At 36.5% G+C, this 26,159-nt stretch overlaps 1 protein-coding gene across 6 annotated transcripts in view; it reads left to right on the top strand.

Annotated features, from left to right (window-relative positions):
• Positions 1–26,159, top strand: part of Ccdc85a (coiled-coil domain containing 85A) — a 232,626-nt gene that overhangs the window by 194,320 nt on the left and 12,147 nt on the right. For 3 of the 6 annotated variants that reach the window (NM_001191553.2, NM_001415114.1, XM_039091774.2), the window contains exon 4: positions 24,550–24,684. The exons of the other annotated variants lie outside the window; for them this stretch is intronic. In NM_001191553.2, the coding sequence (NP_001178482.1) occupies positions 24,550–24,684 (135 nt within the window). The remainder of the gene's footprint in view (positions 1–24,549; positions 24,685–26,159) is intronic. 6 annotated transcript variants of the gene reach the window in all.

Below are 26,159 nucleotides of genomic sequence, written 5' to 3'. Positions count from 1 at the left end.
TGTAGAAAGCTCATGTAGATATAGGTTACTTCCTCTGAGACTGGGGCAAAGGTGTGTAAGCCAAAATGTTTTCCTCTTTCTGGTTTTGATGTTTCTTATAATAAGATTCAAGCCCTTTTCATGAACTCTTGTGTTCCCATATTACTCCTCACTGTAGCCTAAACAAGGTAAATATTGCTCATAAAATAAACATACTGAATATTAAGGTTGTAGCACTCAATAATTGGTAATCACCTGTATGTCCTTTTCACATAAGACAAGCATCAATGCAAATAGGCAATACCTATGTTATCTGATTTTAACCATATCATGCACAAAAAATGTAATATAGGTAAATAATGATCTTTAACAACACAAGTTTGTTGATATGTATAAATTTTTAAGTGACTTTAGAATTCCTTAAGTATTGCTCTTGCCCAGTGGAAAAAGACCCAATTCAGTCATATTTAAGGAACCTTGGGCAGGAGAAACGGCCCAGTAGTTAAAAGCACTAACTGCTCTTTCAGAGGTCCTGAGTTCGATTCCCAGGAAACACATGGTGACTCACAACCATCTGTAAAAAAAAACATCTTTCAAAGTAGAGATTATAGATAGCATTTAACATGAGTTGGTTCTGAGCACTGACAAGAAACACCCTGCAAAGAGGACAGGTGGGATGTGAGGGAAGTGTATATGGCATTCGATGCCCTTTTGGTCTGTCTGAAGATAGTGACAGTATACTCACATACATGAAATAAATGAATAAATCTTTTTTAAAAAGCAAGTTTTAGAAAGGAGCCTTAATCAATGACTTTGGACTCGGAGTAATCAAATGGTTAACAGATACTGTGATATCCTAGAAAGAACACTGGACAGAAATCTATGAGAACTTTGTTCAAGATTGTATCTGCCTTCCATCACTCATAGACCTGGGAACACTCCTATTTTCCCCAAGCCTTATATTCCTACCTATACAAGAGGTTGTCATAGGAAACATGAAAATTTGAACCAAGATCTGTAAGTTTATAACTCTATCAGAAGTATTTTAAATACAATATACACAAAAAAGTATTTTGTGTTATTTATGTTTTGATCCTAAAATTCCTTAAAAATTTAAAGCTATTGTTTTTAGCTTTTAACTTTAAACATGTCTATTTCTTTCTTTTTTTTTTTTTTTTTTGGTTCTTTTTTTCCGGAGCTGGGGACCGAACCCAGGGCCTTGCGCTTCCTAGGCAAGCGCTCTACCACTGAGCTAAATCCCCAACCCCAAACATGTCTATTTCTATCACTGTTGCTTATGCAATTTAATTGGTTCTAAAATTAATAAAATTTCACCAAGTATTTATTAAACATATTTAAATAGCATCAGCATAGTTATGTGGGTTTAAGATACATGTTATATTAAATACCTGTTGTAGTGGCTTCATATACTGAGCCGTGTTGATATACATGTATTTTCAGTGATGAAACATAAGCTTCTTAGCTTTTAATTTTTACATAAAATTTTATGTAGACAACAGGAAGACTCAGATTTTCCTTAATAATATACATTTGAAAATAATACACTTATGATAAATGGTTGTGGACTTTCTGGTTAAGCACAAATGCCTCATTTTCTCATGTCTAAGTAGGGTTTCATCCAGCTCTGTATATCCTGAACCTTAAAAATTAGAAGCCTAACTCTGTGTGTACCATTGAAACAGGTATAATAAGCAGAACTGAAAATTTATAAAGCCCTAGAATTAGGGAAAAAGAAAACATCTTTCAAAGTAGAGATTATAGATAGCATTTAACATGAGTTGGTTCTGAGCACTGACAAGAAACACCCTGCAAAGAGGACAGGTGGGATGTGAGGGAAGTGTATATGGCATGCCCTGGCTAGCTAATGCTGAAGGCTTTGTGATGCCTTGGGGATCAGCATATCCCACCAGAGACACCAACGTAGTTTTTAAAACTAGTCTGGGAATAAGACATTTCAAGCAGAGCCCAAAAATACCAACAGACATAATTTTAAATGCAGTGCTAGTTATTAGCTATCATTGATTGATAAGAGAATCCATTTAATCTACACACAAGAGCTAGAGAGATGCCTTAGGGGTTACGAATACTTACTAGCTTTTAGAGGACTCCATTAAAATTCCCACTACCCACCTTATATTGGCAGTTTATAACTGCACATAATTCTATCTCCAGTGGGTTCCATGCCTTCTTATAACTTCTGTGAGCACCTACACTTGCATATATACACAGAATATCCACATGCATTCATGCATGCATGCACACACAGGCAAACATGTGCACACATATGCAAAGTTTACATGCACATGCAGAGCTAGAGAGAGAAACATAAAAATAAACCTTGCTAAAATAAAAATAAAAACAAACCAAAATGATCAATGTCACTTCAGTTTAGAGAATTATCTCTTGTACGTACAAAAATACTTGCAATATTGCATGTCATTAAAAGAGATGCGACATTCAATAGAGGAAACTTTCCAAATTATGTTGAAAGAAAATGCAACAGAAGAAGTATAAAGAGACCAGATTTATCTATCCTTACTTCACAGTCAGACAATAGGTAATATTTACTTTAAAATGCACTACAAATTTTCAGTATTCGGTTGTCAGATAAGACAAATTACTATACAAAGACAAATTACCATGATATGACAGAGGATATCACACATTAGCTTTATTTTATTTTTTTGTGGTGTTATCAGATTGAGAAGAATAACAGAAGAGGAACTGTCTATAAATCAAAATCAGCTGAACTGTGATACTAATAAAGACGAGAGTGCAGAGGAAAAAGACATTTTCTCAAAGACATCGAATTTATTGGATTCATGGCGTAGACCGAGGAATACAAAATAGCAGCCAGTGGCAGACTGTGGAGCTTTCCATACATGGCCTGGTTCACACAGAGAATGTGACAAACATTGTAGACAAATGGCAGCAGCATGGTGCTGCTTTGCTACTTGAGAGTCTTTGCTTAGCTAAGCAAATGCTTTATAAAATAGTTAAGGGTTCTTGTAGAGTTTATGTTAAAACTTCTGTGTGGCATTTTTACCACAAGAAGCAGTAGATTGTTTTAGAAGACAACTACCACACTTGTACATCTGCATAAATGTTCTTCCGGCTGTAACAGCTCAAATAGGTGTTCAAGATGAAAACAGTCCTCTCTATTGGTTGACTATGAGCCTGTCCCAGTATATGGATTTCCAGCTATTGTCTTAAGTATTGTTGTGTAGGTTATAAGACTTTTCCCCCAAGTCCCTACCCAGAACCTAACTGTGGTTTCTCTTTGCTACAAGGATCCACTTCCATGCTCCAGCCAATTTTGAGCTGAAGATATCTACTTAGTATGGGTTCTGATTGATGACAGGCCATAGTGTGATGGTTTGCATATGCTTGACCCAGGGAGTGGCACTATTAGAAGGTGTGGCCCTGTTGGAGGAAGTGTGCCACTGTAGTGGTGGGCTTGCAGACCCTCCTCCTAGTTGCCTGAGGATGCTCAGTCTGGTTCTGGCTTCCTTCAGGTGAAGATGTAGAACTCAGCTCTTCCTGCACCATGCCTGCCTGGATGCTGCCATGTTCCCACCTTGATGATAATGGACTGAACCTCTGAACCCATAAAAGAGCCCCAATTAAATGTTGTCCATTATAAAACTTTCATTGATCATGGTGTCTGTTCACTGCAATAAAACCCTAAGACGCACAGATTTATAAATTCACTTTTCACCTGAGTTTCAGGCACCATAGGTGGGAAGGAATAATTAACAGCCAAGAACCGCAGGTTAACGTAAACTCACACACATATCTACCTAGTCTGATTCTTCTGTGAGAACTTTATTCCTCGTAACTTCACAGAATATCATCAAAATTAACTCATCTCAGTTATTTGCGATATTAAGAATATGGAATCAAGACCTACAAATAATGAAACCATCTCTCAAAATTTCTGTTTATTTAAAACTTATGCGTTGATCTCAAAAGAGTAGGCAGAATTGTAATTTCATTGCTGTTTTGTGGTGAGAAATGTTCATTGAAGCCCTGTGAACAAAGCCATATATGTTAAAAAAGAAAAACAAAGAACTAGCCAAACCAAAATGTCCTTCTATCACAGAATTTAGTGACATAGGTATAACTTTACATTTAGTACATTTTAAAAGGGAAAAAGAAAACACCAAATGAAAACAGCTAGCATTAACATGATCTACTAAAACCCATTCTTTAACTATTTTTTAGTTCTTCTTATGTAATTATTATTCTCACGTAAATTTTTTGACTGAAAATAAATAGTTTATAGAAGGCATATATATTTGGCTTAAATGTAATGAAACAAATAAGGAATTTGGTATGACATTTTCATGACTTCTAATGCCTCTTATTTGTCACACATAATGTTCAAGGCAAGAGTTCTAGTTTTTGAAAGATCACAAATAGCTAAAAAATTTGCAACCAGATGGGAGCCGTTTTGGACTGACATATTTGCTGGTGCTGGGGAAAGAGCTTTCCAATAGCCAAAATATATCAGCTGTTTCTGATCCCATGCTAGGTGTGTTTTCATGTTGAAAAGAAAAAATGATTCTCATTTAATTATTTATTAAACAAGGAAATCTAATATCCATAACTGCAGAAATATCCTAAGTTCAAAACAAAATAATTATGTTGTACATTTCCTCACAGTCAGCCTGTATGCTGAGGGAAGTGGGGAGGCAGAGGCGGTGGGGGTGGGGGTGGGAGGAAGAGGTTGGAAGTGGAGGTGGTGGGTGGGGAGTGAGCTCTCAGGTCTTCTCATTGGGATGCTTTGCCAGTACTGAGTGACAAAAGACAATGAAAGCTCCAGTTGAGATTTAAATGATGGCTTTAGAAGAAGGGTTTTAAATAAAGTGTTTGGAAACTTTGTGCTTATCAGTGTGTGTTATTTTTCTGTGGAGAAGTCACATTCACTTCTTACGCCATTTTCCCCTATCCAATTCTAGCTTACTGTTCACAAAACTCAACATACTATTGTCAGGGAGGACCAGCCCAGGTTCTAAGCCAGTAGGAAAGGTCTTTGGAGAAGTCTGTTCAGGTTTGGCCTCCCATGGTTGCCAGTGAGGAGTATGGCTCTTGTGGCTTCACAGGAGTTGGTTTTCCTTACAGAGAATTCACTTGCTTAGGGAAACCCGGTCTCCTCAGCTTTTGAAGCATTGAATGTGGCAAAGATAGATAAGGAAGGTATCGATACAAATATTACTTCTTAAATGTGGGTCCTACACAGCAGAATCTTGTTACTAACATTGTTCATCAGACCCAGACGTGGGGATATTGCAAGACATTTTTCCATTTACGTATGTTGTTCAGGTTGAATATTTATGACTATAAGCGATTTTGACTTTATAAGCTCAAAGTATCTTATTTGAAAAATTCTATATTTAGTACCTTTTGCAATGTCTGGCAGTGTTTTTCTTTTAGATGTATTTTTGTTTTGCATTTTTTGAGGCATCAATTTTAGTTGATTTTAAGTCTGTTCAAAATCTTAGCCTTTCGGGCCAAGAGAGACTTTCTAAGTCATCTAAAGGACAGTTCTTAATTCCTTTATATTTCATTATGGGATGGTCGTGGGGACCAAGGTTTTCGATATTGTACCCAATTACAAAATAATCTGAAATCATTTAAGGTAGATCTGCCTTTTCTTGCAATTGGTGCACAAGATACACTATTCTGGGTGACTCAACCTCAAGCACTAACCACTGTGCCCCCATTGCAGCCCCACTCTTGGGTCCATCTTGACGATTGCAGTTCTCACCTTGCCATCAATGATTATCTCCATTTTGTGGATGAAAAATTTTCTAGTAATAGGAATAAACAAGCTATCTGTTAGCACCAGTTAAGTGCCCTTCCCACTTGCTCACACTGTGTTTTATATGGCACATGCTTTGTTTCTCTTGAAGCACTTTATGTATGAAAACAACAATGATAGTCTCATCTGAAAAATGCTGCTGCCATTATGAAGCTTGGAGTTAGCCAAGAGATCTGGGCTTTCTAGTTGGTCTATCTACTTTGATATTTTCTGTGAGATAATTACTATTGTGGTCACAATTAAGCTTAGAATGATTGATTTCATTTTTTGGAAGAATTAAGGGCATGTATTATTCCCAAATAAGTTGTTCCTTAGGGAAGATCTTATTCTTCATCTCCTGGTTCAGTTTTGCTTTAAAATCTTGCCTGTTTTCAGGAACTACCCATTATTACAAATCTGACAGCTTCTTTATCTATAGGAACTCACAAGCCTTTAAAGTGAAGATCCAGTTAGTAAATACTTTTAAATTTGTTGTCATTATATGTGGTGCAATTCTTTATGTGTTCATTGAAAGCACAAGAATAACAGATATAGCCACAAAGAATATAGAGATGATGAGTGTGCTTGAATTTGTGTTTATTTTACGTGTTTTTAAATAAACCTTTACTTATGGTATAGGCAATAGGCTTTATTTAAGTTTGACAGTAGTTTACTGACTGGCAGATTATCTCAAAACTAAGATTTCATCAATTGCTTAGGCTATGTCTTACATCTTCCTTTTACTGAATATTTTATATTTAGATTTCAAATGTTATCCCCTTTCCTGTCCATAAACCCCTTATCCTATCCTAATTCCCATGTCGTCTATGAGGGTGTTTCCCCAACCATCCACCCATCCCTTCCTGCCTCCCTGCCCTGACATTCCCTTACACTGGGGGTTCGAGCCTTGGCAGGACCAAGGGCTTCTCCTCCCATTAGTGCCTAACAAGGCCATCCTCTGCTACATATGCAGCTGAAGCCACGGGTCTGTCCATGTGTACTCTTTGGATAGTGGTTTAGTTTCTGGGAGCTCTGGTTCATTGGTATTGTTGCTCTTATGGGGTTGCAAACAACATCAGGTCTTTCAAACCTTTCTTTAACTCCTCCAATGGGGACTCAGTTCTTAGTTCAATGGTTGGCTGTGAGCATCTGCCTCAGTATTTGTCATGCTCTGGCAGAGCCTCTCAGGAGACAGCTATATCAGGCTCCTGTCAGCATGCACTTATTGGCATCAGGAATAATGTCTGGGTTTGGTGGCTGTATGTATATGGGCTGGATTGCCAGGTGGGGCAGTCTATGGATGGCCTTTCTTTCAGACTTTTCTCCAAACTTTGTCTTAGTATTTCCTCCTGTGAATATTTTTGTTCCCCCTTCTAAGAAGGACTGAACCATCCACACTTTGGTGGTCCTTCTTTTTGAGCTTCAAGTGGTCTGTGGCTTGTATATTGGGTAATCCGAGGTTATGGGCTAATATCTACTTATCAGTGAGTTCATATCATGTTTGATACTTGTGATTGGGTTTCCTCATTCAGAATCATATGTCCGAGTTCCATCCATTTGCCTAAGTATTTCATGAAGTCATTGTTTTATAATAGTTGAGTAGTACTCCATTATGTAGATGTACTACATTTTCTGTATCTATTCTTCTGTTGAAGGACATCTGGGTTCTTTTCAGCTTCTGGCTATTATAAATAAGGCTGCTGTGAACACAGTAGAGCATGTGGTCTTGTTATATCTTGGAACATCTTTTGGGTATATGCCCAGGAGTGGTATAGCTGGGTCCTCAGGTAATACTATGTACAGTTTTCTGAGGAACCTCCAGACTGATTTCCAGAGTGTTTATACCAGCTTGCAATCCCATCAACAATGGAGTAGTATTCTTCTTTTTCCACATCTTCCACATAATCTGTAGTCACCAGTGGTTTTTATCTTAGGTATTTTGACTGGTATGAGGTGGAATCTCAGGGTTATTTTGATTTACATTTCCCTGATCACTAAGTATGTTGAATAAAATTTAGTTGCTTCCAGCCAATCAGTATTCCTCAGTTGATAATTCTTTGTTTATCTCTGTACCCCATTTTAAATAAGGTTATTTGATTCTTTGTTGATTCCAGTCCTGAGTTTCATTATTTCCTGCCATCTACTCCTCTTGGGGGTATTTTCTTCTTTTTGTTCTAGAACTTTTAGGTGTGCATCAAGTCACTATTGTATGCTCTCTCCAGTTACTATTTGGATGCACACAGGGTTGTGAGTTTTCCACTTAGCACTGCTTTCATTGTGTTCCATAAGTTTGGGTATGTTGTGCATTTATTTTCACTAAATTCTAAAAAGTCTTTAATTTCTTTCCTTATTCATCCCTGTTCTAATTATAATTGAGTAGAGCATTGTTCAGCTTCCACGTGTATGTGGGCTTTCTGTCATTTTTGTTGTTATTGAAGACCAGTCTTAGTCCATGGAGATCTGATAGGATGCATGGGATTATTTCAATCTTCATATATCTGTTGAGGCCTGTTTTCTGACTAATCATATGGTTTATTTTTCAGAAGGTATTATGAAGTGTTAAGAATTAAGTAGGTATATTGATTTTTTAAGATGAAATATTCTATAGATATCCATTAAATCCATTTGGTTCATAACTTCTTTTAGTTTCTCTGTGTCTCTATTTAGTTTCTGTTTTCATGATCTGTCCAGTGTTGAGAGTGTGGTGTTCAAGACTCCCACTATCATTGTGTGAGGTGCAATGTGTGCTTAGAGTTTTAGTGAGGTTTCTTTTATAAACGTTTGTGCCTTGCATTTGCAGCATAGACATTCAGGATTAAGAGTTCATCTTGGTGGATTTTTCCTTAGGTGAATATGAAGTTTCCTTTCTTATCTTTTTTTGATAACTTTTGGTTGAAAGCCTATTTTATTCGATATTAGAATGGCTACTTCAGCTTGTTTCTTGGGACCATTTGCCTGTTTTCCAGACTTTTATTCTGAGGTAATGTTTGTCTTTGTCACTGAGGTATGTTTCTTACATGGAGCAAAGTGTTGGGTCCTCTTTCTGTATCCAGCCTAGTAGTATATGTCTTTTTATTGGGGAATTGAGTCCTCCATTGATGTTGAGAGATATTAGGAACCAATGATTGTTGTTTCCTGTTATTTTTGTTGTTAGAGGTAGAATTATGTTTTTGTGGCTATCTTCATTTGAGTTAGTTGAAAAAAATTACTTTCTTGCTTTTCTCCTAAGAAAGTTTCCCTCATTGGAGTGTTTCATCTATTATTCTTTGTAAGGCTGGATTTGTGGAAAGATACTGTGTTAATTTCTTTTTGTCATGGAATATCTTGGTTTCTCCACCTATGTTAATTGCAAGTTTTGCTGGATATAGTAGCCTGGGCTAGCATTTGTGTTCTCTTAGGGTCTCAATGACATCTGCCCAGAATCTTCTGGCTTTGGTAGTCTCTGGTGAGAAGTCTGGTGTAATTCTGATAAGTCTGTCTTTATACATTCCTTGACCTTTTTCTGTTACTGCTTTTAATATTCTTTCTTTGTTTTGTGCATTTGGTGCTTTGACTATTATGTGACAGAAGTAATTTCTTTTTTGGTCCAGTGTATTTGGAGTTCTGTAAGCTTCTTGTATGTTTATGGACATCTCTTTAGGTTTGGAAAGTTTTGTTCTATAATTTTGTTGAAGATATTTACTGGCCCTTTATTTTGGAAATCTTCACTTTCTTCTAGACCTATTATTCTTAGGTTTGATCTTCTCATTGTGTCCTGGATTTCCTGGAAATTTGGGGTTAGGAGGTTTTTGTGTTTTACATTTTCTTTGATAGTTGTGTCAATGTTTTCTATGGTATCTTCTGCCCCTGAGATTCTCTCTTCTACTCTCTTGTATTCTGTTGGTAATGCTTGTATCTATGACTCTTGATCTATTTCTTAGGATTTCCATCTGCAGGGTTTTCTCCCTTTGTGATTTTTTTTACTGTTTCTATTTCCACTTTTAGATCCTGGGTGATTTTGTTCAATGCCTTTATCTGTTTGTGTTTTTCTGTAATTCTTTAATTGATTTTTGTGTTTCATTTTTAAGGGCTTCTACCTGTTTTCCTGTGGTATCTTGTATTTTTTTAAGGAAGTTATTTATGTATATCTTAAAGACCTCTATCATTTTCTTGAGTTGTGATTTTAGATGAATATCTTGCTTTTCTGGTGTGTTGGGGCATCCAGGACTTACTATAATGGGGGAATTGGATTCTGGTTTTGCCAAGTGGCCTTGGTTTCTGTTGCTTAGGTTCTTGCCCTTGCCTCTCGCCATCTGCTTATCTCTTGTGTTAGCTGTTCTTGTTGTCTCTTACAGTGTCTTGACCCTCCTGTAAGCCTGTGTTTCAGCACCCCTGGAAACTAACTTTCTTCCACTGGGATCTGAGTACAGAGAGCTGTGTCACAGGGTTAGCTCTGGGAGCAGTCTGGAAGGATCCTGTCCCAGACTGCTTCTAGGTTCCTGTGTTCAGAGGGCTCTGGGTTGGTTATTCTTGGGCCTGGAATGTGAGAAGAAGTGGTGGTCTCATTCCGTACTCTCAGGATTGTCCACATGTCTGAGAGTCCAGCTCTCTCCCTACGGGATCTGTGTACAGATAGCTGTGTCACAGGGTAAGCTTGGGGTACAGGAGGAGACCAGAAGTTGTCTTACCCCTGCATCTTTTCTTTTAATGAGAAAAGATGGTATCTATGCAGAGATGAAAACTTAAGTGATAATATAAATTTTTCCTTATGCATACTCTTTTCAAAAAGTTTTGTTGTTCAAATTATTTGTCTCGATGTCTCCAGATCTACTTTATGTGTTTGTTGATTTTAAATGTGCTGTAAGGTACTTGGGGCATAGGAGTAGTTGACCATCAGCAAAGCCTTTGCAAAGAAATGTAATATTTAGGAGGAAAAGTTTTCCAAGATCAGATGCTTGCATTTGACTTGAAAACACAAACCACTTTTCAAGGGTTGTGGTCCAATTGAGTGGGATATTTTAGACATGTATTTATAGAAATGTAGCAGCATTTTATTGAGTAAGTGATTATATTAATTCTGTGTCCTGGCTATTCTTGCATGCCTTGGAGAGACTGCTAAGAAAATAACATGAGGGTGTGGGTGGAGCTTTAAAAAATGATTTTCTATACTATCCTACAAAGACAAGTGAAACTCTAATTCTATGTTTAACAATGAATGAAGAAAACTACTTCTGGCTAAGGAAGCTAAGGAAGTTAATCTCTCATTTTTCTTTAAGTGAGAGGGCATTTTACTGAAGAATGAGGAACTTGTAGACCTCTGTAGAAATTAAGTAAATTCTGTACTTTTCAATTCCTTCATATTGATATCCTCTTTTCCCACTATCTCTAATCACGTATTCTCATAAAAGACAAGTTGGCTATTTATACAATATCTATTCATCAAGAATGTGAAGGGCACTTTGGGGAGAAAAAAGCAGTTTGTTGTCTACAGCACATTTGCCATGGTAATATGAGGAGAGTTCTCAGTTGTTGACCTTAAGATGTGTTGACATTAGAAGAGCTGGGGTACAAAGGGCTTTAAATGATTACACAGTGTGATGTTCATGTTGAGTCCTGAAATGCATACAATTATCACTTATCATTTAAAATAAAAGAAAGCTTAAAAAGAGAGATGAGAGAATTGTATTTACAATGTTTGGTTGGTGACCCAGTGATACCCTGACAGTTATGAGGCCTCTCTATGCCACTCAGAATTTTCAGAGTGCTTCTCAATCACGTTTGTTAGTCACCCTTCACAGTTACCACAGGAAACTAATTGCAAGGGCTCTCCATTCTCCTGTTGGGAACAAGTGCCATGCTGAGTGTCAGGCATTCAGTGCCTTCTGAAGCTCATTAGTCTCTGATCATTTCTACCTTGGGCCAGAATAGTATTTTCTCCTTTTTGTAAAGCAGATACCTTTGAGCAACCTTAGGAAATCTTTTTCTAACAGCTAAGCTGTCTTCTAGGATAATGCTATGACAAAGCTTCAAATTAAAACAAATCTTAAACTTGAATTCTTTATACCTTCACTTTAGCCCTTTCCAGAAGTTTCTAAATCAACTTTTCCAATATCTTGGTTTGAATTTTAAAGGTTATCTTTACTTAGGTTATAGCCACAGGGATTTTTGCCATTTGATTTCTTTCAAGTCATTCTGAAATTTCAGGGAAACCGACATATTTTTAATCTCGGAGAGCCTGAGTGTGTATCTTTGCCTGTGGTAAAGACTCTTATGGAGGAAAGGGATGAAGAGATTTTTATTTCAGTTGTTAAGTGCTGCACTTTATCCATAAAATTTTATGTAGTTTTTGGAATGAATAAATGTGACCTCTTGATTACCTCAGGAAAAGTGAATACATAGTAGAAAATTAGTGAGTTCTCTTGACTTTTGTGAGTGTAACAACAACAACAACAACAAAAACCCTTAATAATCAGATGCAAGAATATCGATAAGTCATGAAAGACAGTCCATTCAATATTTTTGATTTTGTTTATTAAAACAGGGTTTCTCTGTGTAACAACACTGGCTGTCATGGACTTCCTTTTTAGGCCAGGCTGAATTCAAACTCGCAGAGATCAGCCTGACTGTGCCTCCTGGGTACTGGGATTAAAGATCTGTGTCATTGTGCCTGGCCATCTTTTACCTCTTGAATGTATTTTGCATATCTCTCAGTGGTACTTATTTAGGCAATGGGGACATAATATTGAATAAGAAATCCAAGGTTTCTCATGGGGTTTGCAGTTTAACAGATGGGTTATTTTTTTTCCATCTTTATGAACTTGAGTATTTCTTATTTACATTTCTATTGTTATTCCCTTTCCTGGTTTCCAGGCCAACATCCCCCTAACCCTACCCCCTCCCCTTCTCGATGGGTGTTCCCCTCCCCATCCTCCCCCCATTACCGCCCTACCCCCAACAATCACGTTCACTGGGGATTCAGTCTTGGTAGGACCAAGGGCTTCCCCTTCCACTGGTGCTCTTACTAGGCTATTCATTGCTACCTATGAGGTCAGAGTCCAGGGTCAGTCCATGTATAGTCTTTGGGTAGTGGCTTAGTCCCTGGAAGCTCTGGTTGCTTGGCATTGTTGTTCATATGGGGTCTCTAATGCCAGCAGCAAACCACTGAACTGAGAACGGGACCTCCATTGAAGGAATCAGAGAAAGGACTAGTAGAGCTTGAAGGGGCTCGAGACCCCAGATGGGTTATTTTTAAGACCTTAAATGTGCAATACTTCATGAAGGAAACAAAAGCATTTAGAGTTGGAGAGTGACCGGGATACATGAGTCAGAAGAAGCCTCTTTGTAAAGTTCGAAGTGACATCAAAGTGCCTCTAGCAAAAGGCATGAGCATGGCATGGAAACAGAGTCTGGGAAAGCAAGAGCCCAAAGAGCTAAAGCATTAAAGAAAGAAGTAAATCATGACTTAGGAACAGGAATGCAAAGACCAGGATGCTGATGTGCAATGCATGGAACAGAGAGCAGTAGCACATGAGCCAGAGACAGGCTCATCTGTGGAGTTTGTGGGTTAAGGTCAAAGTTTAGGATTCGAGTCTGAGTTGATAAAAAGCCACCAGAGGAATTGAACGTGAGGCAGAGTATCATTATTTACATTTTACAAGGGTAATTTTCGACATTTGCTGCTGACCCGATTGTAAAAGTTAGAAGTGGAGAGAGGGAACATAGGGACCTCTAGAATGAACTGTTTTGTAATCTGAAAGAGTTTAATGATATCTTCCATTCAGTGGAAAATTGAAGTCATAGTATATTTTAATATTTCTTTTTTAATATTTACTTTATGTGTATGTGTGTACCTGCAGATATACATGTGTACATGTCCACATACCTCATTCCTGTAGAAGTCAGAAGAGGATGTCAGATACTCTGAAACTAGAGATCCAGGAGGTAGTATGATGTGATGTAGGTACTGGAGACTAAATTTGAGCTCTTTGCAGGAGCAGTGAGTAGGCTGAACTACTGTGCTATCTCTTTAGTACCCTCACAGTATATTCTGAAACACAGCAAATATACTCAGGGACAATCTGGAAGTGGCATAGAAGAAGAGGATGCATATGACTTTGTAACTGGCCATCGACTCCAGAATGAATCATGAACAAAGCCTATATATGGAGACTGTGGAAAGAGGGAGTCACAGTATCCCCTTCCAACCAGGCGGCCTTGGAAAACTCTAATATGACCCTTGAAGTTTCATGTAAGGCTATGGAATTGGCAGTATTGTTTGTTGAGATGAGGAAGACTAGAAGGCACAGGTAAGGAGTATTATTTAGCCACAGGAGCTCTGACTCTGCTCTGTATTCTGCTGGGCTCTAAGAGATGAACTGAGGGGTTTAACACAATTATTACTGAGCTGTCCTTTGCATCCAAATGTAATGTTAATGACATTTGTTCCCACATTCTCAGTTCTGTTCTTTGTCTTTTCATGTGTAGTAATCTTCTCCATCGCAGCTACATTCCACTGGATAAAACCAAAATCTTTTATGGCCCTATACCAGACACTTTTTCTCTCTTTGCTATCAACCAATCAGAAGGTAACTTATGTGTATCACCCTTCCGATAAGTTCAATTCCTCATTGTAAGTGTTATGGATAATGAAAGTCTTAAATTAAGCCCATACATCAGGCAGAAGCAGAATGTAGATGAATGCAGAAGCAGAGTGTATGTGAAGGCAGTGGTTCCCATTTCCTACCTGTTGCTTAGCAGCTGCCTTTTAAGGACACCTTCATTGTTATGCTTTATCTGTTGTCACTCTGGCTAGGGGATAGAGAGTGTTTGCTGTCTTATTCTCTTCAACATACTAATGTGTCTCTTTCTGGCGTTTGTCATCTGTAACTTTTATTTTGAAAAGTATCCCATTTTAATTACTTGCATTTATTTATTTATTTATTTATTTATTTATTTATTTATTTATTTTGGGACTTAAACTTACATGTTTGAAAACTCCATCTGGATTAACAGCTATTTCTACTCCCTCCGTCCAAACATTGCAGAGTTTAATCCTATATTATCAGCAAAAACGTACTTGTCATTGCATGAGGCTAGTAGCACTTATAATTTAAATATTTTTTACAAACTCCTTTTTCTTTTTAAATCTGGCTCATGAAGAGATAATGATTTGGAGGCTGTTGGCGAGGAAGACAGTTTCTGGGCTTCATATCATTAATTACTTCTTTCATCTTGGATTTAAATCTGAGGAAGGGATTAGATATGTTGCTGCCTTTGGTATTTCCTGTCCTGGTTAATGGCATGGCAATCTAGCTGGTACTCAGACGGAAAGCTGAGAGCAAATGCATATTCTTTCCAACTTCATTATATCCAGGTCCACATCAAGGTTCATACTGTCTTACCCTTTAAATCACTATCATCACATCCCTCTTTAGTTCTATTGAATAATGATCATTTGTCACCAGTCTTTTTATCAATCACCTCCCTAGATCTTCATCCCAACTAGATTGGCCCCACTGCAATGATTTTTCATGTTATTATTAGATGTGTCTGGAAAACAGTTCCCATTATAGACCATGGTTCCACTTCTTCCCATGACCTGGAAGATTAATCTGACTAGGTATCACACTGACTCATTGTCCGTGGCTCTATGCCTCACGTATGATACTGTGCTCATGTCTATGCATTGATTCCATTTCTCTGGGATGTCAGGAGACCAATGACATCACCAGTCCCAGGTGTCCTGTACTATATACTAGAACACTAACCACCTCCCTGGTGAGACACTCCAAAGATGTCAACTGCACTTGAGATGATGTCTGAGAGCATACTTTCCTTCCTGAATCTTGTAAAGTGAAAGCATCACTTCTGCTTATGATTTATACTCATACTACACCACACACACACACACACACACACACTCACACATACACTGTGAAATAAGCATTTTTATTGAGTGCTCCACAGATGAAGTCTTTATTTTTTTCTGCCAAGCCAATTAATTTATTCAAACTTATTAAAATTGATAAATTTACTACATTTTGAATCATCCTTAATTATTTGCTTAAAAGAATAACTGTTAAAATAGTTTGTTCACAAAGATGTCACTTTAGACTACATTTATATTGAGTAAATTTGCCAAATATGAATTGTTTTTTGTGTACTCACTCCAGATCCATGAGAAAAAAAAAGAGAGAGGGAGAGACAATGAATTAGACTAAAAAGAGTGACATCCTCAGACTGAAATGTGACAAGAAAAATCATGAGACCGTAAAAGTGTAAATAGAGTACACACACAAAAGTGGAGAATTTTCACAGGAAGTGCATTGTTTCCCTAGAACGATCACTGTATTTGTTAGACTTCCTCATCTGCTTCATTTATAGACTAACCAACTTAGTATATATTCCATAGTGAGTACAGTGACTACATCGAACATCAAGTTTTATAAAGCTTGTGTTAGCATAAGCAGTGCTTTGTGAAACTACTGAAGGTGTAGGAGTGCACGTAGGAGTGAGTCAGCCACATGAGCACAGAGATTTGTGTCCTAGGTTCATCCCTACCAGTCCATAACAGGCCCAGAGACATTTCAAGAAGAATGATCTCCCCTAGGATCCTCTGAATCTTTCTGGAGTCTAAGAGCTAAATCAATGGACAAAAATAGAGAGTGTTTCATAGAAGAGTACAACTAACAAAGATTATTATAAAGTATAAATTATTGAGAACAACACCAACTACCTAGTTAATATGTCTTAAAATTTGTGGACAGTGAGATGGCTTATCAGGTAAAATGTCTGTGCAAACTTAAATACCACTTTTATCCCTGACACGCATGGTGGAAGTGGAAACTGACTTCATGGAATTGTCCTCTGACCTCAGAATGTGTGCTGTGGCGTGCACCTGTATATAATAGTAATAGGCCAAACATTTAAAAAATAAAATGTGTTTTTACATTACACACAAATACTGTGTCTCCAAAGATGGTTGGAAATACATACATAAGTGAAATAATAAATCTAGCTAATAAATATATATTCTCTCATATAGTTAGTTTTGTGACTGTATGTTTATTATTAGCATTTTCCAAGATAACTGATGCATTGTTACTAATACACTATAGACTAGATCTCTTGAACTCCTATTCATACGAATTGATACACTGTATTATTTGGCTAATATCGCCCTAACACTTCTCCTTGCATTCAACTCCAGTAGACAACCCATTTGCTTCACTACTACACGATCAATTTTTTAAGATTCCACATATAAATAAGATAACACCATCTTTCTGTTATTCTTTGCCTGGTTCATTTCACTTAGAATAATATAGTTCAGGCTATCTGTATTGTCAAAAATGAGAGAATTTTATCCTCTGTATGGTTGAATGGTACGCATTTATTCATTTTTGTATGGACACCCAGTTTCATATGTATGTGTGGCTGTCTCTGTTGCCAGGTTATTTAGGGATCTTAGCTATTTCTAATACTATTGTAGTGGAAATTGAAGGACAGGCATTTTTTCAGTCTCATTTCGTTTTTTTAGAAGTATGCACTGGTGAATCACTCTGTGATTCTATTTTCAGGTGTCATATTGTTTGTTTTTCATTGTAGTGGAGCTGGTTTGCTTTCTCACCAGTGATATATCAGTTTTAATTCCTGTGAACCCTTTTCCAGAACTTGTTATCGGTTGTACTTTTAACAGTTCCTTTTCTAATTGGGTTTGGATATTTGTCATTCCTTTTCAAAGTCATTATGGATATTAACATTTTTTCCATTTATCTGTTGTTTCATGCATTCTTTGTCTTCTTTTGAGAAATGTCTAATCAGGGGCTCTCATCTGTAATCCCAGCAGCACTCGGGAGCCTAAATAGAAGGTTACTTAGTAAGTCTCAAGCTAGTCCAGGCTGCAGAGGAAAGAGTGATTCTATCTGAAACAATTATGTGTATGTGAGTTCCTGGCCCTCTATCTAACTGAATTATTTGGTTTTATGCCATTGACTTGCTTGAATCCCTTACATATTTTAGACATTCATTGTTTATATATTATGAAGGAAGTATTTACATATAATAATAGTTTGTATTGGTCAGTATTAATATTTTGACTGATAGCATTTTGGTAGTACTAACATAGTAGGAACACAGTGATTGAAAACAGTTATGAATAAGAGGAGCCTTCCACATGTCTCCTTGTCTACTGGGGAGACATGTGTGTAAACAGACTGAATGTCCCAACTGTGTGCAAAGCAAATGCTCATCACTGCAATGTGTATCCAGATTTCTTTCTGATTTCTCTCTGCATGTTGTAGACTGCTTTGGCAGGAACAGTATGTTTTTTTATGTGTCAGACTCTTTACTTCTATTTGCTGTCATTTTTTTCATTCCTAATGAATATGCTTAAAATATAGTCTATGGTGTTTGCATTGTATATTAAGGAAGATCTATTTTGCTTCATGAGTCCCATAAAACACTAACAATTTCATTTGATACATCCATTTTTATGAAACTGAAGCTTGCTATGTCTCTCTGACATGGAACTCTGATCTTTGGACTATTGCCTTTTGTCTGCCCACTCAGTGTATATTTTTGTATAGAATTTTTATTGTAGGATATTAAGGCCACTTTTAATTAGAATACATTTCGTAGAGTAATTTCCTATTTATGGATATATTTTGCTTAGATTGCTTGAGGACTGAAGTATAGATAGTTTCTTTTTAAATAATTTCAAACTCTAAATGTTTCTTACATGCAGCATTTGCTATGGTGGTTGTATTTGTTACTTCTAGTTGCAATGCTAAAGTGCCATGATCAAAGCAGTTTAGAGACAGGAGTGGCTATTTAAGCTTGTGGTTGCAGAGAGAGAGAGAGAGAGAGAGAGAGAGAGAGAGAGAGAGAGAGGGAGGGGGAGAAAGAGAGAGAGAGAGAGAGAGAGAGAGAGAGAGAGAGAGAGATCTATCATAGTGGGTGAGAAGTGAAGGCACGTAGTTGGAGCAGGAAGCTGAGATCATATCTTGTCATACTGAGAACAAACTGGAATTAGAGTGAGACTGTGTACTCTCAAAGTCCAAATCCTGTAATTTGCTTGCATTGGAAGGCCACAGACACCTCCTAAAGATTCTGTGCCATCTCCAGAGTAATCAAATAAATGTTGCTTTGTAATTTTCCTACATGGTCTCTTTCTCTAAAGAAGGGTTGCTTAAGAATTTGGGCACCATCTTTCTTTGTTCTCATGGAGATGGACCTCTGAGTTACAAGACATCTAGCAGTATTGTAGGCATCTGTGAACGCAGTGGTCATAGAAACTGCCTAGTTTAGACAGTAAAATGTCTAGAGAAACTTTTTTTTTCGCAAGGTATCTCCCTGAGGAAGAAAATTGTCCCAAGCTGAGAGATATTTCTATATATAAAATCATGTGAAAGTAAACTGACACATTATAAAATGTGTTGACAACAAAACCGAAAACATTCCTGATAATGAGAGTAAATACAGATCAGTTGTATGGAATAGCAGTATTCTGAGAGACTGTTTCGTGTCAGCTCTCAGATCTCTAGAATGAAATCCATACTATTTTATTACTAATACTTATAATTTGTAGATGATGAGACTGAGGCTCAGAGAGATAACATAGCTTTCTTAAAATTATGAAACCCCTAAACGTCATATAGAGTTTATAATTCAGACCTGTGTTTTCAATAAAAATTTATTGGGATATATAATTTCATGGTGTTTAATATATTACACGATAGTTACCTAAAATGTTTAAATGAATAAATAATCTATATAAATATAGAATACTTTAATATAGTGTCTTCATTATTTCTTTGAGAATTACACACACGCACACACACACACACATGCACACACACACACACGGTAATTTGGTTATATTTGTTCTCTACTCCTTCTTTTAACTTCTCTAGAATTTCCTCATAATACTCCATGCTAAGTCCCATTTTGTTGTTTTTTTTTTGTTAATAGCCCATTGCATACATATATACATTGGTATGGGGTAATCAACTGGAGAGTGGTCAATCTGTAAGGTACACACTCCTAAAGAGAACTGGTTGTCCCTACTTGAGTAGCCATCAACTGTCAATAGCCCGGGAGAGAGGCTCCTGACCATCTCCTCCTCCTTACTGGAATGTTGATTAGATTGATCTTATGCAAGTCCTCTATGGGCAACTATAGCTGCAATGAGTTCACGAGTGCATTGGTTTTGCTGAGCAGAAGAAGCTGCTGCTCTTCTCCTGACTTCTGGATCTAACAGTCTTTTCACCCTCTTTTCCAAATAGCCTGGGAGGAAAGTGGTGCAGTAGAGATATTTAATTTATAGGTAAACATTTCTCAGATAATTATTCTCTGCACTTTGAGGACTTATGAGTTTCTATGTTAGTACCCTCCACTGCACAAAGAAACTTCTCTGAAATGAACAGAGGACTGTACTGATCCATTGTTATGGAGGGAGATGTGCATTTATAAAGCAAATTGATGCTATGTCTATTTAGAAAAATAATAGTAGTAGGCTCACCCTTGGGGCCTGTGGCTACCTTGGCCAGATTTAGAGTACCAGGCACGTGTTTTCCTCCTATGGAATGGGTCCTAAATCCAACTGGGATATGGTTCATTACTCCCCCTAACATTTCAGCCACCATTGAATCTGTGTGCTAATTTGCCAAGCTGGTCATTCTTGTAATGTTCATATCTTAGCACTACTGTTTTTTACTTTTCTCTCCAAGCAGACTAAGTAGCCCCTTCTGGTACATGGTAGCTAGTCAGTCTTAAAAAAGTCTTCCTGGTTAGTACCACCTTGGTTTCTCCATGTTTTTTCTCTAAAGTGATCATCAACTGTCAACAACAGTGTCTTACTATCAAGTTGTGATGGGAAGCTAAGAACAGTAGCAATAGTCTGTATTGCTATAAGGGGTCTGACTCCCTGATCAACTTCTTGAAGGGAGGATATAAAATTTCTCAATAAGTTTTTAATATATTTTATATGTAGTTTTAGATTTAATTTGAATAAAATCAATTATCTTAAATACAAAGCAGAGGGTATATATCTTTGACTATCTATGCAATGAAATCTTCTGTATAGTCTGCCAAAATCAACATCTCTTATTTAATCTACATGTCTCCTATGTGCAGCACAAGTTTTGCAATTCTTAAATGTGGAGATTATACAAAGAAGCTGAGTATTCCTTTTTAAGGAATTTGAATAAGATTCAATAAGATTAAGGAAAGATTCATTTTTTTGCATTCATTTGTATGTGTGTGTGTATGTTAGTGTGTGTGTGTATTCAATAAGAAGTCTGGTGTACCCATTTTGCAGAATTCCTTAGTAGAATATATAACACAGGAAACATTATCAATTTTGAATTGCATTTTCCCTAATTACAGTGAATCATTGGGAAGAATTTTTGTGAATGCTTTATTTTGTAGGCAATTTTTCTGTATTGTAGAGACTACAGATCAAATTTTGAATAATCATCTCTTGTGACTTAAGTTTCATCCAAGAGAATAATGATGTTTTTACATGATTTCATGACTTCTGCAAGGATTCATTAACAATATGCATTGATTCAGATTTTAAAAGAATGATTAATTGAAATAGTTTGTTTTGCAGAATTGGCTTCTGATTTCTTAATATACATACACAACCCATTGAGAAATATTAAGAGATACTATATGTCTTAGAAGACCCTGTATATGTTCAGATAATTATAACTATTCACTAAAAGGGTCCTGGTTGGAAAGTAAGGGTCCTGATATGCTGATTTAAAGCTGGATTTGTATTTAAGAACAGAGGAGTTTCAGGAGCCACTAAAATTCTGACCTCTTAAATCCTGAGATGTAGGCACTGACTCGGTACAACGTATGTAGAGGATTTGAGAATGGTTCTTGTTTCTTCTTCCTTTCTAAGTCAGTGAAGTACAAATCTATAGATCAGACTGACTCAGAACGGGGAAGATACCCATAGCTTAAATATCAGCTACTTTATGTTTTCCAAACCCTTTTTCCTAAGATTCTCAATGAGTCCATATTAATGAATTTGTCTATTAACCTTTCAAGGGGAAACTATTTTATCTGTGGTTTGTTAGGATGCCTTGTCTTACATTGGCATATGTTGTTAACAGTCTCCTTTGCCTTTCTCTCAGGTCTTAATTTTTACTTCTCCCTTCTCACAGATTTCTAATGTTTCTCTGGCCCTTTCAGAAATTTTTAGTTTGTGAAAATAAAAACAAGTCCTTATTGTAAACTTTATTTCATCCATTTTCTTTCCTGCCTCAAACTATAAGTGTTTTTTTTATTGACTCACAATATCAAACTGTACATAGAAATTTTATTAAAGAACATATAGAAAATCAATAATTTTTAACTTCCAAAAATCATTTCAATGTAATGGCCAGTAGGTTATTGGAATATGATCATTACTTAATGGGACAATGGATGAATATGATTGGGTTTCACATGTTGCTGAAAATAATTCCAAAGGTAGAAATACTGAAGATTTCTTCTATTTTATGAAGTTGTCTGGAGAATATTTCATGGTAGACAGAGAGCTGGAAAATCTGAAATTTGTTGTTGGTGTGAATGAAGGTCAAAAGACAATAGTCTCAGAATGTATTTTTATATTTATCTAAATTCTCAAAGTCTTGAAATCTCTTATCAAATCAAGAATCCTGGTTCTCCAGAGGCATGGTTTCATCAAATTGGTTATTCTACAACCAAGAAGTTCTTGTATATTATTCCCATTTGGGGGCTTACTGATAGTGTACGATAAAGAACCTTTTAATAAGACTTAAGTGTGCAGCTACTTTATGTTGCATGAGCATCCCCACATTGCATTTGTACTCTCTGAATGGCTCTTTGCTTTTGTAATCTTCTCAGGTGGGTATTTCATCGGGGAGGTACTACCACAAAGGTCAGGTATTGAGATTTGGCCTCACTACATATGACAGGAGAATGGAAATAGGTTTTAATCTTGTATGATTTACTTACTTAACTAGATCTGAAAAATTTAAGGTCTGAGAGATGCTGAAGTCATGGAAATCATGAAAACCAGATGACTTATAAAATTAACTATACAATTTGCATTTCTAATTAATGATTCTCACAGAAATAAAATTGATTAGTGTGTGGGAGGCTAGTAAACTTAAAGCCATCAATCATTTTATAAATTGTTGGATATAATCATTTTGATGATCAAAGAGGTCAGATAATTACATATGAAAAAATTAACTAAAGGATAATTGCACATCAGAATTGCATGCTGATATGATCACAGACTTTGGCACAGATATATAATTTTCTGATACATATGATAGTAGACTGTGGAGGAAACGGTAAGCTGATTTTGCAGAGTGTGCCTAGTCAACTGCTATAAACAATTGCTACCTGTGACAAGACCATGCTCTATTTTCTTTGTTGTTCCACCCCTAACATCACTGAGAAAACAACACCAAAACACCAACTTCTAGGAAATGTATTTATGTGAACAAAATGCTTTTTTTTTTTTTTTTTTTTTTTTTTTTTTTTTTTTTGGAGCTGAGGACCGAACCCAGGGCCTTGTGCTTGCTAGGCAAGCGCTCTACCACTGAGCTAAATCCCCAACCCCAACAAAATGCTTTTTAAAAGTATATTTTATATAATTACATCATTTCCCTTTCACTTTTTCTGTTCCAGCCCTGTCTTATAGCCCTCCTTGTTTTATTTCAAATCCATTGTCTCCTTTTTCATAAGTTGTTGTTTTATACATATATGTATATACAGTTACATTCCTAAGTATAATATGCTCAGTCTGAATGATGTTTCTCACATGTTTTCAGGTCTACTCTTTTGGTATTGAAGAACAGTTGACACTCTAATAGAGACGCCTAATAGACAGTGTCTAATAATGGATGGAGGAAGGCTGAAACTTCATCCCTGAAAATAGAACTAAAGTATTTTATTCTCAGTTTCGATCTCTCAGAATTACCCTACACATTTCCACACTGCGATTATTGGCCATTGTGTGGGAGTGTGATCTTTTGTTTAGTTGTTTTGCTTGGGGACAGAGTAGCCTTAGGAATAAAAACAATGTCTTATTCAAATAAGCTTATTTTGCTTCTGATTATTGTAATAGAATTATATGGGTAGTACAAAGCTGAACGTTCAGGGAAATTACTTTTAGAATTTTCTTTTTTCTTCATTTATATTACCTCTACTAACAATAAGTATACAAATTTGAACATTGAGTAAATTATTTTAAAAAAGTATAAAAGTTATTTTAATGCAATGATTATCTCTTAGGATTTGATAATTTTCATGATGCAATAATTTTGTTGAGAATTTGACATATTATTGATAAAATCTTCAACATGTATCCTTTAGCAAAAATCCTTATTGCTTCAAATTACATTACTAATTATTTCTGTCAAGTTTAAACATTCAACAGTTTATATATCTGAAAGATTTGTGCTGATTTTGTTCCTAACACATAAAATCCATGAAATCACATCATTTAAATATCCTGAAGAGTTTTTCTTTTATTTCCCTTTTATAAAATCTTTTGATAGCTTGAGGGTGCAGTTATTATTGTGTAAGTGACATCACTATGAGGTCCCGCAAAGACTTCTGACTGATATTTTAGATTTTCCCCTAACTACAGGTGCATGTTATAGCTTGACATTGTGGTCATTGTGGTTCATCTCATTAAGTTTCTTATTTTGTCTGCTTTCTTGAGTCTTGGGAAACTGTATTTTTTCTGAGTGATTGTACCATATTGTTCCAAATATAAGGCCACCCAGAATAGAAGTCAACCTCCAACTAGAAACAGCTCAAATATGGAGAAAGGCTGGGGGCCCAGAGCCCGGCGGGTCTTGCAGTGGTGGCAAGGGTGCCGAGGAATAGGAAGATGCCTGCCCTCTCTCCCGGTGAGTGAAGATGAGTGAGCTGTCTGCATTTGCTTGTGTATAACCAGATAGTGTCTGTTGCTAGAGGAATAACATAGTTTGGGAGGGGGACATATATGCTAAGTCTGTGTGCGTGGAGGAAGGTGGTTGTATGCCGATGGGGTGGGAAGATAAGTGGGGATTGGAATCCTTTACCTTTTACCAGTTTTAGTTTTTTCTGATCTACATTTCAAGTTTGAGCAAGCCTAACTACAGGAGAGGGCCAAAGCAGGAAAAAAAAAACATGTAAAGTCCAGGTGCACCATGTGGCCTTACATATCCCTTGCCTACTGACAGAGTATCTGGATATTTTTGTGTATGATATGTATTTACAGCAGGTCTTCATATATGGCTTGAACACAAACAACTCAAGATGGGAATTGTAGTTCCAATTTTATTATGGTCTTTTATGTTTAAATTCTTCGTCTTCTGAGCCAGCCCAGTATAATTTAAATAAAAGGCCTTAATCTTATTGAAACAAGCTCTGAGACACTATTTAATATTATTTAGTGTATTGAAGTCTCCTCAGTAGCACATTAAAAACTAGTTTAGTCAGAATGGATAAGTCAACTGAGAGTACATACTTAATGAACCCATGTAATTCTCTAAATATCCTCATAAACGTTTAAAAAGCTGAACTTCTATTATGTTACATGAGGCAGAATGGGATGCTGAATTTTATTGTTACAATCTAGAAAGGCATTTAGTGCATTTGGTATTAAATTTTACCATTACTTTTCTTACTTTCCTCCCAAACATTGTATGTATAGAAAGATCTATCTATCTATCTATCTATCTATCTATCTATCTATCTATCTATCTATAGATCTATCTAATCTATCTATCATCTACCTAATATTGGAAAGAAGAGGGACAGGGGGAAAGAGGCAGAGGAAAAGTGTGTGTGTGTGTGTGTGAGAGAGGGAGAGATAGAAAGAGAGAGAGAGAGAGAAAGAATAAGAGAGAGAGGGGGGGGAGAGAGAGGGAGAGAGAATGAGAATTCACCTTGATCTTTCTGGTTGATTGCTAGTCCATGGGTCTCAAAGATAATTTAAAGTTAAGGTTTTGAAAGATACATTTCCCCTAATCAATATTCCAAGTAAGAATGTATTATAATCATTTTAAAAAGAAAACTAATAAAAGCTTTTACTTGTTTCTTAGTAGCTATGATCAACACAGGTGTCTTCTAAGTTTAAACAATGCCAGTTGACTCAGGTCATTAGGTCATTATGTCATTAGGTTCAAAGATAGTTTAATGTTGGGTTTAAAATCTTTGTTAATCCAAATTATTTTTTAAAAGCAGAGTTCCCCTATCCAAGAAAATCATGCTATTTATTACTGATGTGTCTGGCTGACTTTTGGTTAAACATGTAAACAGAAGATTTAGAGATAAATTTTTCATAAAAGGGGCCTTAAGGAAGGAAATGGCAGGATGACTACCTACAATAGGAGTGTTT

Source organism: Rattus norvegicus, chromosome 14 (genome assembly GCF_036323735.1).
Source record: "Rattus norvegicus strain BN/NHsdMcwi chromosome 14, GRCr8, whole genome shotgun sequence".
Classification (NCBI taxonomy): domain Eukaryota; kingdom Metazoa; phylum Chordata; class Mammalia; order Rodentia; family Muridae; genus Rattus; species Rattus norvegicus.
This window is presented reverse-complemented; position numbering and strand designations above follow the sequence as displayed.